Genomic DNA, 16,252 nt, shown 5'->3' on the forward strand with positions numbered 1-16,252 from the left:
ACTGAAAGGACTGACTCTCCGTCTTTCCTTTACGTCTTATTTGTTGGACCTTCCCAGTAGGACATTCCCCAGAAGTAAAAAAACAGCCACAGACTAAAGAAAGCACCTCTCTGCACAGGCGCAAAGTAGGTGTCCAAATACGCTTACCCAGCGAGGAAAGACCTGTGACTCCCTACGGTAAGGTGGGATGTGAAGGGTTAAAAGGACAGAGGGAGGCAGAAACAGAACAAGAACGGAGGGGAGAGAAGAATCCATTCCTTTCACTCGGCCAATCCCACGGGACCTCGGTGATGAATGTGTTTGCCGGTTTGGCACAGTCATTGCCTCAGCTACGGGTTCCACGACTAAACGCTCGCACCTTGCATCTGCTCACATTCGACAGCTCCTCGGAGTTCCCGGGAAGTGTGTAAAGCTCACACCCCCGCCCCGCCATATCTCACCCTCGACACGCGCACATCACACAGGAGCACCGAGGGTGCGAGTGGTGTCTTAAGAGCTAGCAAGCCTCCGCTGCGAGACTTTCACACACCAGTCGCACTCACGTCATGACCTAGTGAGGCTGAGCCAAAGTGATTCAGCTTTAAAGCCTCTGCCCCACATCTAACCCCCTACTGCCTTTGAATATTTCATCACCCTGAGGCTCCACTCCTCCAATGTTTTCACCATCGGCCGCCTCAGCTTCCTTCTGCACAAAGCCAAACTCATCTCCAGATCGACCAGCTCGCTCCTATCTCAGACCTGCTCACCTCTGACCTACACTGCCTCCCATCCAATCCTGATGGGCAGCCAATTCTTTAAATCCCACCTATCACCTTTATTATAATATAAGTCCATGAGGGGAGACCTAATTGAGCTGTTTAAGACGATTCAAGTATTTCATAGGGTAGTTAGAGAGAAACTGTTTCCTCTGGTGGGAGAGTCCCAAACAAGGGGGCATAACTTTCAAATTACAGCTAGGCCATTCAGGGGTGATGTCAGGAAGCACTTCTTCACACAAAGGGTCGTGGAAATCTGGAACTCTCTCCACCAAAGAGCTGTTCGGCTGGGAGGGTCAATTGAAAAGTTTCCAACAGGATCAGACCGGCGCAGAGCAAAGTAAAGGCTTTGGCACCGAGTACTAAAGGAGATGTCAAACCTCCACGCGTTGCCATGGAAACTGTCCCCTCTGAAGATTTCGCCAGTCAACACTCCACTGAAAGATCTGACAAACTGCAGGAGAGAAATAAACAGTACTTTGTTGAAACTACAGATGGCGAGGAAAGGTTGGGCGGGGGGATTCAGGAGCTGAGGAGACTTCAAGCTCACCTCTAGTCAGCCGTGGCTCCGTGGGTAGCACACTTGCCTCAGAGTCAGAAGGTTGTGGGTTCATAGTCCCACTCCAGGGACTTGAGCACATAAAGCAAGGCTGACACTCCCAGTGCAGTGCTGAGGGAGCGCTGCACTGTCAGAGGCGCCGTCCTTCGGGTGAGACGTTAAACCGAGGCCCTGTCTGCTCTCTCAGGGTGGATGTAAAAGACCCCATGGCACTATTCTGAAGAAGAGCAGGGGAGTTATCTCCGGTGTCGTGTATTGTCAACATTGATCCCTCAACCAACATAACAAAAACGGATTATCTGGTCATTATCACATTGCTGTTTGTGGGAGCTTGCTGTGTGCAAATTGGCTGCTGCGTTTCCCACATTACAACAGTGACTCCACTTCAAAAGTACTTCATTGGCTGTAAAGCGCTTTTAGATGTCCGGTGGTCATGAAAGGTGCTATAGAAATGCAAGCCTTTCTTTCTCTAGTTACCTCGCTGCTGCAATATGTGTTACTTCAGCAATCTGTTGTTTTCCTTCGTTCATGGGATATCGGCGTCACTGGCAAGGTCAGCGTTTATTGCCCACCCCTAATTGAGAAGGTGGTGGCGACAACTGATGGCCTTTCAGAGGGCAGTTAAGAGTCAATCACATTGCAGTGGGGTCTGGAATCACATATAGGCCAGACCAGGTAAGGACGGCAGATTACCTTCCCTAAAGAACATCAGTGAACCGGAGGTTTTTTATGACAATCTGAGAGTTTCATGGTCACCATTACTGATACCAGCTTTTCATTCCAGATTTATTTAATTAACTGAATTAAAATTCCCCAGCTGCCGTGGTGGGATTTTAAACTCACGTCTCCGGATCATTAGTCCAGGCCTCTGGATTACAAACCACTGTACTACCGTTCCCTTGGTAGAGTGGGCTTTGAAACGATCAAATTTCAGCTTCCAATTGATGATTGACCATCTCGCCTAGGGCTTTGGGCCAATATGGCACCAACTCAACTCTTCACCCACTTCAGTAGAATCTAAAGATGGAAGGGGCGGGAGGGGAACGCCCAGCTCTAGCTCACCGCCGCCTCTCTCGATCCCCTCCACTGTCTCTAAATTGTCAGACTGCTTGTCCGACAACCAGTACTGGATGAGCAGGTCCCTGCCACAAACTCCGTTCCCTAGCCATCGACTCCATCCCTCTCCCTGGCAACTGTCTGAGGCTGAACCAGACTGTTCGCAACCTTGGTGTCATATTTGACCCAAGGTGAGCTTCCGACCACACAGCCATGCCTTCATCATGGCCGCCTACTTCCACCTCAGCAACATCAGCCGACTCTGCCCCTGCCCCAGCTCATCTGCTGCTGAAACCCTCATCCATGCCTTTGTTACCTCTAGACTTGACTATTCCAACACTGGATGATGTTCAGGCTTGGGCTGATAAATGGCAGGTAACATTCACGCCACAGAAGTGCCAGGCAATGACTATCTCCAACAAGCGAGAGTCTAAACATCGCCCCTTGACATTCAACGGCATTACCATTGCTGAATCCCCCACCATCAACATCCTGGGGGTCACCATTGACCAGAAACTTAACTGGACCAGCCGCATAAATAATGTGGCAACAAGAGCAGGTCAGAGGCTCGGTTTTCTGCAGCGAGTGTCTCACCTCCTGACTCCCCAAAGCCTTTCCACCATCTACAAGGCACAAGTCAGGAGTGTGATGGAATACTCTCCACTTGCCAGAATGAGTGCAGCTCCAACAACACTCAAGAAGCTCGACACCATCCAGGACAAAGCAGCCCGTTGATTGGCACCCCATCCACCACCTTAAACATTCACTCCCTCCACCACCAGCGTACCGTGGCTGCAGTGTGTACCATCTACAAGATGCACTGCAGCAACTCGCCAAGGCTTCTTCAGCAGCACCTCCCAAACCCGCGACCTCTTCCACCTAGCAGGACAAGGGCAGCAGGCGCATGGGAACACCACCACCTCCAAGTTCCCCTCCAAGTCACACACCATCCTGACTTAGAAGTATATCGCCATTCCTTCATCGTCGCTGGGTCAAAATCCTGCAACTCCCTCCCTAAGGAAGGTCCAGTGGGTCTACAGGCCCTGAGGAAGGCCCAGTGGGTCTACAAGCCCCGAGGAAGATCCGGTGGGTCTACAGGCCCCGAGGAAGGCCCGGTGGGTCTGCAGGCCCCAAGGAAGGCCCGGTGGGTCTACAGGCCCTGAGGAAGGTCCAGTCGGCCTACAGACCCTGAGGAAGGCCCGGTGGGTCAACAGGCCCTGAGGAAGGTCCAGTGGGTCAACAGGCCCCAAGGAAGGCCCGGTGGGTCTACAGGCCCCGAGGAAGGTCCGGTGGGTCTACAGGCCTTGAGGAAGGCATGGTGGGTCTACAGGCCCCAAGGAAGGCCCGGTGGGTCTACAGGCCTTGAGGAAGGCCCGGTGGGTCTAAAGGCCCTGAGGAAGGTCCAGTGGGTCTACAGGCCCTGAGGAAGTTCCGGTGGGTCTACAGGCCCCGAGGAAGGCCCGGTGGGTCTGCAGGCCCCAAGGAAGGCCCGGTGGGTCTACAGGCTCTGAGGAAGGTCCAGTCGGTCTACAGGCCCTGAGGAAGGCCCGGTGGGTCAACAGGCCCTGAGGAAGGTCCAGTGGGTCAACAGGCCCCAAGGAAGGCCCGGTGGGTCTACAGGCCCCGAGGAAGGTCCGGTGGGTCTACAGGCCTTGAGGAAGGCCTGGTGGGTCTACAGGCCCCAAGGAAGGCCCGGTGGGTCTACAGGCCTTGAGGAAGGCCCGGTGGGTCTAAAGGCCTTGAGGAAGGTCCAGTGGGTCTACAGGCCCTGAGGAAGGCCCCGTGGGTCTACAGGCCCCTGAGGAAGGCCCGGTGGGTCAACAGGCCCTGAGGAAGGTCCAGTGGGTCGACAGGCCCCTGAGGAATGCCCAGTGGGTCTACAGGCCCCGAGGAAGGCCCGGTGGGTCTACAGGCTGTGAGGAAGGTCCGGTGGGTCTATAGGCCCCGAGGAAGGCCCGGTGGGTCTACAGGCCCCTGAGGAAGGTCCAGTATGTCTACAGGCCCTGAGGAAGGTCCAGTGGGTCAACAGGCCCCTGAGGAAGGCCTGGTGGGTCTACAGGCCCTGAGGAAGGTCCAGTGGGTCTATTGGCCCCGAGGAAGACCCGATGGGTCTACAGGTCCTGAGGAAGGTCCAGTGTGTCTACAGGCCCCTGAGGAAGGCCCGGTGGGTCTGCAGGCTGTGAGGAATGTCCGGTGGGTCTACAGGCCTGAGGAAGCTCCAGTGGGTCTACAGGCCCCAAGGAAGGCCCGGTGGGTCTACAGGCCCCGAGGAATGCCCGGTGGGTCTACAGGCCCCGAGGAAGGTCCAGTGGGTCTACAGACCCCGAGGAAGGTCCGGTGGGTCTACATGCCTTGAGGAAGGCCCGGTGGGTCTACAGGCCCAAAGGAAGGCCTGGTGGGTCTACAGGCCTTGAGGAAGGCCTGGTGGGTCTACAGGCCCTGAGAAAGGCCCGGTGGGTCTACAGGCCCTGAGGACGGCCCGGTGGGTCTACAGGCCCCTAAGGAAGGCGCGGTGGGTCAACAGGCCCTGAGGAAGGCCCAGTGGGTCTACAGGCCCTGAGGAAGGTCCAGTGGGTCTACAGGCCCCTGAGGAAGGCCCAGTGAGTCTACAGGCCCTGAGGAAGGCCCGGTGGGTCTACAGGCTGTGAGGAAGGTCCGGTGGGTCTATTGGCCCCGAGGAAGGCCCGGTGGGTCAACAGGCCCTGAGGAAGGCCCGGTGGGTCTACAGGCCCTGAGGAAGGTCCAGTGGGTCTACAGGCCACTGAGGAAGACCTGGTGAGTCTACAGGCCCTGAAGAAGGCCCGGTGGGTCTATAGGCCCCGAGGAAGACCCGATGGGTCTACAGGCCCTGAGGAAGGCCCAGTGGGTCTATAGGCCCCGAGGAATGCCCGGTGGGTCTACAGGCCCCGAGGAATGCCCGTTGGGTCTACAGGCCCCGAGGAAGTTCCGGTGGGACGACAGGCCCCGAGGAAGTTCCGTTGGGTCTACAGGCCCCGAGGAAGGTCTGTTGGGACTACAGGCCCTGAGGAAGGCCCGGTGGGACTACCGGCCCCGAGGAAAGCCCGGTGGGTCTACAGGCCCTGAGGAAGGCCCGGTGGGTCTACCGGCCCTGAGGAAGGTCCAGTGGGTCCACAGGCCCCAAGGAAGTTCCAGTGGGTCTACAGGTCCCAAGGAAGACCTGGTTGGTCTACAGGCCCTGAGGAAGGCTCGGTGGGTCTACAGGCCCTGAGGAAGGCTCGGTGGGTCTACAGGCCCCGAGGTAGACCCGGTGGGTCTACAGGCCCTCAGGAAGGCCCGGTGGGTCTACAGGCCCCTGAAGACGGCTCGGTGGGTCTGCAGGCCCCGAGGAAGTTCCGGTGAGTCTACAGGCCCCGAGGAAGGTCCGGTGGGACTACAGGCCCCGAGGAAGGCCTGGTGGGACTACAGGCCCCTGAGGAAGGCTCGGTGGGACTACAGGCCCGAGGAAGGCCCGGTGGGACTACAGGCCCCTGAGGAAGCTCCAGTGGGTCTACAGGCCCCAAGGAAGGCTCGGTGGGTCTACAGGCCCCGAGGAAGGTTTGGTGGGTCTACAGGCCCCGAGGAAGGTTCGGTGGGTCTACAGGCCCCAAGGAAAGCCCGGTGGTTCTACAGGCCCTGAGGAAGCTCCAGTGGGTCTACAGGCCCCAAGGAAGGCCCGGTGGGTCTACAGGCCCTCAGGAAGGCCCGGTGGGTCTACAGGCCCCTGAAGACGGCTCGGTGGGACTACAGGCCCCGAGGAAGGCCCGGTAGGTCTACAGGCCCCGAGGAAGGCCCGGTTGGTCTACAGGCCCCAAAAAAGTCCTCTGGAAAGATCCTGTTTGTCTGCTACTTTATCTTCCAGTTTGTCCCGCAGCCCTTGTCTGCAGACAGTGATTGCGGCTGGTGGATAATTCCACCAATGCTTCATCCAAGCTCACCAGTTTTCACGGGTGAGCCTTTAAAAAAAAATTCTCTCTTGGGATGTGGGTGCCAATGGCAAGGCCAGCATTTATTGACCATTCCCTGTTGGCCCCTTGAGAAGGTGGTGACAAGCCTTGTTCTTGAACCGCTGCAGTCCGTGTGGTGAAGGTGCTCCCACACTGCTGTTAGGGAGAGAGTTCCAGGATTTTGACCCAGTGACAATGAAGGATCGGCGATATACTTCCAAGTCAGGATGGTGTGTGACTTGGAGGGGATCTTGGAAGTGGTGGTGTTCCCATGCGCCTGCTGCCCTTGTCTTTCTGGGCAGTAGAGGTCGCTGGTTTGGGAGGTGCTGTCCACAAATTTCCACTCCCCTTTGTGTGAAGAAGTGCTTCCTGACATCAGCTCTGAACGGCCTGGCTATAATTTGAAGGTTAATTTGGACTCCTCCCACAAGAGGAAATAATTTCTCTCTCTATCTACCCTATCGAATCCTCTAATCATCTTAAACACCTCAATTAGATCACCCCTTAATCTTCTATACTCAAGGGAATACAAGCCTAGTCTAAGTAACCTGTCCTCCTAATTTAACCCTTTGAGTCCCGGTATCATTCTACATTGCACCCCCTTCAAGGTCAACTGATCCTTCCTGAGGTTCGGTGCCCAGAACTGAACGCAGTTACTCCAGGTGGGGTCTGAGCAGAACTCGGTACAACTGACGCACAACTTTCTACCCCTTTGTACTCCAGCCCTCGAGATAAAGGTCAACATTCCATTAGCCCTTTTAATGATTTTTTTGTACCTGTCCACTAGTTATTAATGATTTCTGTACATGGAGCCCCTAAATCTCTCCGCTCCTCCACAATTCCCAGCTTCTCGCCATTTAGAAAATACTCTGATCGATCTTTCTTAGGTCCAAAGTGGATGACCTACCACTTCCCCACATTGTACTCCAGCTGCCACAGTTTTGCCCGCTCACTTAATCTATAAACGTCTCTTTATAATTTTCTACTCCCACCTACACTACTTACTGTGCCCCCTAACTTAGTGTCATCAGCAAGATATATGGCTGTCTATTCCTTTGTCTAAGTCATTCATACATCTAGTGAAAAGCTGAGGCCCCAGTACAGATCCCTGGGGGCCACCACTCATCGCATCTTGCTAATTTAAGTACATACTAATTATTCCTATTCTCTATCTCCTACCTCCTAATTAACTCCCTACCCATGTCCATAGGTTGCCTCCAATTCCATGCGCTCTCATTTTTGCTAACAGTCTCTTGTAATCCTTCGCTGAAGGTAAGCATGCAGGTGCAGCAGGCGGTTAAGAAGGCAAATGGTATGTTGGCCTTCATAGCGAGAGGATGTCTTGCTGCAGTTGTACAGGGCCTTGGTGAGACCACACCTTGAGTAGTGTGTGCAGTTTTGGTCACCTTATCTGAGGAAGGACGTTCTTGCCATGGAAGGAGTGCAGCGAAGATTCACCAGGCTGATACCTGGGATGGCAGGAATGACGTATGAGGAGAGATTGGGTCGATTGGGCTTATATTCACTAGAGTTTAGAAGAATGAGAGGGGATCTCATTGAAACTTATAAAATTCTAACAGGACTAGACAGACTAGATGCAGGAAGGATGTTCTCGATGGCGGGGGAGTCCAGAACCAGGGGTCACAGTCTAAGGATAAGGGGTAAGCCATTTAGGGCTGAGATGAGGAGCAATTTCTTCACCCAGAGAGTGGTGAACCTGTGGAATTCTCTACCACAGAAGGCAGTAGAGGCCAATTCATTAAATGTATTCAAGAAGGAGTTAGATATATTTCTTAAGGCTAAAGGCATCAAGGGATATGGGGAGAAAGCAGGGACTGGGTACTGAATTTGGATGATCAGCCATGATCTCATTAAATGGCGGAACAGGCTCGAGGGGCCGAATGGCCTACTCCTGCTCCTATCTTTTATGTTTCTATGTTTCTATGTAATAAAGGCATTCGATAAGATCCCACACAAGAGGATTTGAGTATAAGAGTAAAGATGTCTTACTGTAATTATATAGGACCCTGGTGAGATCACACCTGGAGTATTGTCTACAGTTTTGGTCTTCTTGCCTAAGGAAGGTTACACTTGCCATAGAGGGAGTGCAATGAAGGTTCACCAGACTGATTCCTGGGATGGGGGGATTGTCCTTTGAGGAGAGATTGAGTAGACTAGGCCTATACTCTCTAGAGTTTAGAAGAATGAGAGGTGATCTCATTGAAACATACAAGATTCTGAAGGGGATTGACAGGGTAGACGCAGGGAGGATGTTTCCCCTGGCTGGGGAGTCTAGAACCAGGGGTCACAATCTCAGAATAAGGGTTCGGCCATTTAGGACTGAGATGAGGAGAAATGTCTTCACTCAGAGGGTGGTGAATCTTTGGAATTCTCTACCCCAGAGGGCTGTGGAGGCTCAGTCATTGAGTATATTCAAGACAGAGGTCGATCGATTTTTGAAGATTAAGGGAATCAAGGGATATGGTGATAGTGCAGGAAAGTGGAGATGCGGTAGAAGATCAGCCATGCTCTCATTAAATGGCGGAGGAAGCTCGAAGGGCCAAATGGCCGACTCCTGCTCCTATTTCTTATGTTCTTATATTATGTTCTTCTGGAAGTCCACATAAATAACATCCAGACATTCCCTTATCCACCACTTTAGTGACATCCACAAAAAATTCAGCTAGGCTCCTTAGACATGACTAACCGTTTACCAATCCATGTTGGTTCTCCCTGATCAGTTCATGTTAGTCCAAGTGCTCAGTCACTCTGTCCCTTGGGCTCGGGGCGGAAGAGCTTGCTTTATGCCTCCCACGGCTTAGCACACTAGTTCCTTTCTCACACTTACCGGCAGAGGAAATAATGTTTTTTAAAATTATTTACGCATTAAGTATGTTTATATAGCCTTCCTATCGATATTTCAGATCAGCGTGATGTCACGACCCTGGGAAACCAATTGCTCTCAACTCCCTACGATCTTTCTCCGTCGCGCAGGCCTCCTCCAGACAGTTCAGTACAGCGAGCTCATGTTCAGAAAGACTCTCCCCATCTCCTCTACGTGGCTTATTAAGACGCTCAGTACCAAGTTAGTGCGATAGGTAGCCACTCTCATCTCTGAGTCAGAAGGTCGCTGGTTCAAGTCCCGCTCTAGAGACTTGAGCACAAAAAGCTAGGCTGACGCTCCCAGTCTCCCTCGCGTGCACACGTGGGCAAAACGGACTCACGAGAAAACTTTGGCAGGAGTCACTCTCAGGTTGTGGACGTCGCTGGCAAGACTGGTATTTATTGCCCATCTCTAGTTGCCCTTGAGAAGGCTTCTTGAACCGCTGTAGTCCGTGTGGTGAAGGTGCTCCCACAGTGCCATTAGGGAGGAAGTTCCGGGATTTTGAGCCAGCGACAATGAAGGATCGGCCGATATATGTCGAAGTCAGGATGGTGTGCGACTCGGAGGGGAACTTGGAGGTGGTGGTGTTCCCATGCGCCTGCTGCCCTTGTCCTTCTTGGTGGAAGAGGTCGCGGGTTTGGGAGGTGCTGCCGAAGAAGCCTTGGCAAGTTGCTGCAGTGCATCTTGTAGATGGTACACACTGCCGCCACGGTGTGCCAGTGGTGGAGGGAGTGAATGGTTAAGGCGGTGGATGGGATGCCGATCAACCGGCCGGTTTGTCCTGGATGGTGTCGAGCTTCTTAAGTGTTGTTGGAGCTGCATTCATCCAGGCAAGTGGGGAGTATTCCATCACACTCCTGACTTGTGCCTTTGCAAGGACTCGCAAGGAAACTTCCGCAGGAAAACATATTAGCCGAGGATCTCCTCGGAGCTTCCCACTTCGCCACTGTAACTTAGCCACACAGTTAACGGTTGGCAGAGGGGGGAGCAGCTCCGAGGAAATCCCTGGATGTTGTATTCTGGATGCGCAGGAATCCTTACGGTTATGTATAGCTCGAATTCCCTAAACACCTGCGCCTCTCCAGCGCACTCTCCTCCTTTAAGATGCTTATAATACTCACCACTTTAACCAAGTTTTCAGTCACCCCTCCCAGCGTCTCCTTCGTTGGTGTGACGTCCATTGTTCATAGAATGAGACAGCACAGCAGGAGGCTATTCGGCCCATCATGCCTGTGCCGGCTCTTTGAAAGAGCAATCCAATAAGTCCTGCACCCCCTGCCCTTTCCCCATAGCCCAGCAAATTTATGCTTCTGTGAAGCGCCTTGGGACTTTTTTCTGTGTTAACGTCCCCTATATAAATTGCTGTATCGCTGCGTTAGTAGCCACCTGGAGGGCCTGTTTAAAAACAGATGCCAATGACGACAAACAGTGATTATTAAACTCACCTGAACTGTCGAAGAAAGATCTCCTGCAGCACAGAGAAACAACGACCAGATGGCAAGGAGCTGGCCTCTTTTTGCCGGGCTCGCAGTGTCTGAATTCAGTAACGAGCTGAAAAGATATTTGGAGAGGGAAGCGACTGATGTATATAAGAGGCACTGTGGTGCATGATCTCATCAATAGGTCGGGACAGGCCTGATGGATTGAAATGGTCTTTCCAGGTCATAAAACCCCTTTGGGTCAAACCAGTTGGTCTATCCTTCCTTTCTTTGTATGTTCGTAATACCTGACTGTGAATGGGGAGAGGTGGGTGAGTGAGAGGGTTAATCCCCTCCGCTGGGAACAGGCTGCCCGGTGTCTGACTGTGAATGGGGAGAGGTGGGTGAGTGAGAGGGTTAATCCCCTCCGCTGGGAACAGGCTGCCCGGTGTCTGACTGTGAATGGGGAGAGGTGGGTGAGTGAGAGGGTTAATCCCCTCCGCTGGGAACAGGCTGCCCAGTGTCTGACTGTGAATGGGGAGAGGTGGGCGAGAGGGTTAATCCCCTCCGCTGGGAACAGGCTGCCCAGTGTCTGACTGTGAATGGGGAAAGGTGGCGAGAGGATTAATCCCCTCCGCTGGGAACAGGCTGCCTGGTGTCTGGCTGCGAATGGGGAGAGGTGGTGAGAGGGTTTATCCCCTCCGCTGGGAACAGGCTGCCTGGTGTCTGACTGAATGGGGAGAGGTGGGTGAGAGGGTTAATCCCATCCACTGGGAACAGGCTGCCTGGTGTCTGACTGAATGGGGAGAGGTGGGTGAGAGGGTTAATCCCCTCCGCTGGGAGCAGGCTGCCCCAGTGTCTGACTGTGAATGGGGAGAGGTGGGTGAGAGGGTTAATCCCCTCCGCTGGGAGCAGGCTGCCTGGTGTCTGACTGTGAATGGGGAGAGGTGGGTGAGAGGGTTAACCCCTCCGCTGGGAACAGGCTGCCCAGTGTCTGACTGCGAATGAGAAAGCGTACATGAGGGTGTTAATGCTATGCGAAGATTGCCCACAATATAGGAAAGGATCAGTGAGAGGGTTTGTGAGAGGTTTATTCCTCTCCTCTGGGAACAGACTGTCTGTGTAAATGTGAGCTGTTGGATGAAAGCGTTTCATTGTCAGAACCCTAGTCTGGAGGGATTTTCCTTATTACATCTGACATCTATTTATCTTCATTTTGATGTCCTGCTATAAATGTTTTATCGGTCTGTTAACATCAGAAAGGTAGCACCAGCTAACGTGAGCAATTAAACTGCACACAGGCTGAAGGGGGCCAACCAGCTCATGTCTGGAGGAATAAAAGCTAAAGTGTGAGCTAACTGGACTGGAGCTGGGAGAGAGAACCAGGGATCAGCGCTCCTGCCTTTCATTAACCTGAGTAAGATCACCAGGCAGAAAGGAACCCGACCTGAAACCGAGCGTCTTTTGGACTCTGGAGTGACAGAAGGCACTTTGTACACATGCTGTACCTGCCCTGGGATTGGTTGATGGGACAGTGTAGAGGAAGCTTTACTCTGTATCTAACCCGTGCTGTACCTGCCCTGGGAGTGTTTGATGGGACAGTGTAGAGGGAGCTTTACTCTGTATCTAACCTGTGCTGTACCTGCCCTGGGATTGTTTGATGGGACAGTGTAGAGGGAGCTTTACTCTGTATCTAACCCGTGTTGTACCTGTCCTGGGAGTGTTTGATGGGGCAGTGTAGAGGAAGCTTTACTCTGTATCTAACTTGTGCTGTACCTGCCCTAGGAGCGTTTGATGGGACAGTGCAGAGGGAGCTTTACTCTGTATCTAACCCGTGCTGTACCTGCCCTGGGAGTGTTTGATGGGACAGTGTAGAGGGAGCTTTACTCTGTATCTAACTCGTGCTGTACCTGCCCTGGGAGTGTTTGATGGGTCAGTGTAGAGGGAGCTTTACTCTGTATCTAACCCGTGCTGTACCTGCCCTGGGTGTGTTTGATGGGACTGTGTAGAGGGAGCTTTACTCTGTATCTAACCCGTGCTGTACCTGCCCTGGGAGTGTTTGATGGGACAGTGTAGAGGGAGCTTTACTCTGTATGTAACCCGTGCTGTAGCTGCGCCGGGAGTGCTTGATAGGTCAGTGTAGAGGGAGCTTTACTCTGTATCTAACTTGTGCTGTACCTGCCCTGGGAGTGTTTGATGGGACAGTGTACAAGGAGCTTTACTCTGTATCTAACCCATGCTGTACCTGCCCTGGGAGTGTTTGATGGGACAGTGTAGAGGGAGCTTTACTCTGTATCTAACCCGTGCTGTACCTGCCCTGGGAGTGTTTGATGGGGCAGTGTAGAGGGAGCTTTACTCTATATCTAACCCGTGCTGTACCTGACCTGGGAGTGTTTGATGGGACAGTGTAGAGGGAGCTTTACTCTGTATCTAACCCGTGCTGTACCTGCCCTGGGAGTGTTTGATGGGGCAGTGTAGAGGGAGCTTTACTCTGTATCTAACGCGTGCTGTACCTGCCCTGGGAGTGTTTGATGGGACAGTGTAGAGGGAGCTTTACTCTGTATCTAACCCGTGCTGTACCTGCCCTGGGAGTGTTTGATGGGGCAGTGTAGAGGGAGCTTTACTCTATATCTAACCCGTGCTGTACCTGACCTGGGAGTGTTTGATGGGACAGTGTAGAGGGAGCTTTACTCTGTATCTAACCCGTGCTGTACCTGCCCTGGGAGTGTTTGATGGGGCAGTGTAGAGGAAGCTTTACTCTGTATCTAACGCGTGCTGTACCTGCCCTGGGAGTGTTTGATGGGACAGTGTAGAGGGAGCTTTACTCTGTATCTAACCCGTTCTGTACCTGCCCTGGGAGTGTTTGATGGGGCAGTGTAGAGGGAGCTTTACTCTGTATCTAACCCGTGCTGTACCTGCCCTGGGAGTGTTTGATGGGGCAGTGTAGAGGGAGCTTTACTCTGTATCTAACCCGTGCTGTACCTGCCCTGGGAGTGTTTGATGGGGCAGTGTAGAGGGAGCTTTACTCTGTATCTAACCCGTGCTGTACCTGCCCTGGGAGTGTTTGATAGGACAGTGTAGCTTTACTCTGTATCTAACCCGTGCTGTACCTGCCCTGGGAGTGTTTGATGGGGCAGTGTAGAGGGAGCTTTACTCTGTATCTAACCCGTGCTGTACCTGCCCCGGGAGTGTTTGATGGGGCAGTGTAGAGGGAGCTTTACTCGGTATCTAACCCGTGCTGAACCTGCCCTGGGAGTGTTTGATGGGACAGTGTAGAGGGAGCTTTACTCTGTATCTAATCCATGCTGTACCTGCCCTGGGAGTGTTTGATGGGGCAGTGTAGAGGGAGCTTTACTCTGTATCTAACCTGTGATGTACCTACCCTGGGAGTGTTTGATGGGGCAGTGTAGAGGGAGCTTTACTCTGTATCTAACCAGTGCTGTACCTGTCCTGGGAGTGTTTGATGGGACACTGTAGAGGGAGCTTTACGCTGCATCTAACCTGTGCTGTGAGTGTTTGATGGGGCAGTGTAGAGGGAGCTTTACTCTGTATCTAATCCGTGCTGTACGTGTCCTGGGAGTGTTTGATGGGACAGTGTAGAGGGAGCTTTACTCTGTATCTAATCCATGCTGTACGTGTCCTGGGAGTGTTTGATGGGACAGTGTAGAGGGAGCTTTAATCTGTATCTAATCCATGCTGTACCTGCCCTGGGAGTGTTTAATGGGTCATTGAAGAGGGAGCTTTACTCTGTATCTAACCCGTGCTGTACCTGCCCTGGGAGTGTTTGATGGGACAGTGTAGAGGGAGCGTTACTCTGTATCTAACCCATGCTGTACCTGCCCTGGGAGTGTTTGATGGGGCAGTGCAGAGGGAGCTTTACTCTGTATCTAACCTGTGCTGTACCTGTCCTGGGAGTGTTTGATGGGGCAGTGTAGAGGGAGCTTTACTCTACATCTAACCCATGCTGTACCTGCCCTGGGAGTGTTTGATGGGACAGTGCTGAGGTAGCTTTACTCTGTATCTAACCCGTGCTGTACCTGCCCTGGGAGTGTTTGCTGGGACAGTTTAGAGGGAGCTTTACACTTTATTCTACCCGTGCTGTACCTGCCCTGGGAATGTTTGATGGGGCAGTGTAGAGAGAGCTTTACTCTGTATTTAACCCGTGCTGTACCTGCCCTGGGAGTGATTGATGGGACAGAGTAGAGGAAGCTTTACTGTATAACTAACCCGTGCTGTACCTGCCCTGAGAGTTTTTGATGGGACATTGTATAGGAAGCTTAAATCTGTTTCTAACCCATGCTAAACCTGCCCTGGGAGTGATTGATGGGATAGCATAGAGCGAGTTTTACTCTGTATCTAACCCGTCCTGTACCTGCCCTGGGAGTGTTTGATGGGACAGTGCAGAGGGAGATTTACTCTGTATCTAACCAATGTTGTACCTGCCCTGGGAGTGTTTGATGGGACAGTGTAGAGGGAGCTTTACTCTGTACCAAACCCGTGCTGTACCTGCCATGGGAGTGTTTGAATGTACAGTGTAGAGGAAGCTTTACTGTATAACTAACCCGTGCTGTACCTGGCCTGGGAGTGATTGATGGGATAGCGTAGAGCGAATTTTACCCTGTGTCTAACCCATGCTGTACCAGCCCTGGGAGTGTTTGATGGGACAGTGTAGAGGGAGCTTTACTCTGTATCTAACCCGTGCTGTACCTGCCCTGGGAGTGTTTGATGGGACAGTGCAGAGGGAGCTTCAACTTTTAAAAAGAGGAACAAATTCTTGTTATTAACCCGTTTTGATTTTTAAATGATCAAAGTCCCTCCACAGACAATGAGAACTGAGCGTTATCTTTTTAAGAGAGTTTTCAAGTTACCCCCCTTCAAGTGAAATTCTATGCACTATTCCAAGGATTCATTGACTATTTCGGACCCTCGTGCTAAGTGCGCTGTGAGCTTGATTACTCTGGTGGTCAGAGATGACCTATTGGAATTGGTGTAAAAATGTAAGTTATTAAAACCCACTTCGGCCACCTTTCATTATTCATGGAAACGTTTCCATTTTCAGAGAGCACTTGTTCCGGTCTCTGTCTCTGGTGTGACATGTGTCACACTTTCTGTCTCGCCAGTGTGACGTGTGTCACGCTCTCTGTTCCCCCCCCCCGGAGTAGTGTGTCACACTCTCTGTCCCCCCCGGTGTAATGCCCCCGGTGTAATGTGTGTCACGCGCTCTGTCCCACCAGTGTGATGTGTGTCACACTATCTGACCCACCAGTGTGACGTGTGTCACGCTCCCTGTACCCCCCAGTGTGATGTGTGTCATGCTCTATGTCCCCCCCCCAGTGTGACATGTATCACGCTCCCTGTCCCCCCAGTGTGACATGTGTCACGCTCTCTGTCCCCCCCGGTGTGATGTGTGTCACGCTCTCTGTCCACCCCAGTGTGATGTGTGTCACACTCTCTGTCCTCTCCGGTGTGACATTGTGTCACGCTCTTTGTCCCCCCACCAGTGTGACATGTGTCACGCTCTCTGTCCCCGCCCCCCCAGTGTGATGTGTGTCACACTCCCTGTCCCCCCAGTGAGATATGTGTCACACTCTCTGTCCCCCGGTATGACGTGTATCAATCTTCCTGTCATCCCCCAT

At 52.7% G+C, this 16,252-nt stretch overlaps 1 protein-coding gene across 2 annotated transcripts in view; it reads right to left on the reverse strand.

Annotated features, from left to right (window-relative positions):
- LOC147095868 (gamma-aminobutyric acid type B receptor subunit 1-like) overlaps positions 1 to 16,252 on the reverse strand; it is a 162,414-nt gene that overhangs the window by 136,847 nt on the left and 9,315 nt on the right. Inside the window, exon 1 of one of the 2 annotated variants that reach the window (XM_085974876.1) lies at positions 634 to 715. The exons of the other annotated variant lie outside the window; for it this stretch is intronic. Coding sequence (XP_085831002.1) covers positions 634 to 705 — 72 coding nt within the window. The 5' untranslated portion in view covers positions 706 to 715. Of the gene's footprint in view, positions 1 to 633; positions 716 to 16,252 lie in introns of those variants that run through there. 2 annotated transcript variants of the gene reach the window in all.

The sequence above is a fragment of the Somniosus microcephalus genome, unplaced genomic scaffold (genome assembly GCF_052327205.1).
Source record: "Somniosus microcephalus isolate GS21.2 unplaced genomic scaffold, FLI_Smic_1.0 unresolved_chr1, whole genome shotgun sequence".
Lineage (NCBI taxonomy): Eukaryota > Metazoa > Chordata > Chondrichthyes > Squaliformes > Somniosidae > Somniosus > Somniosus microcephalus.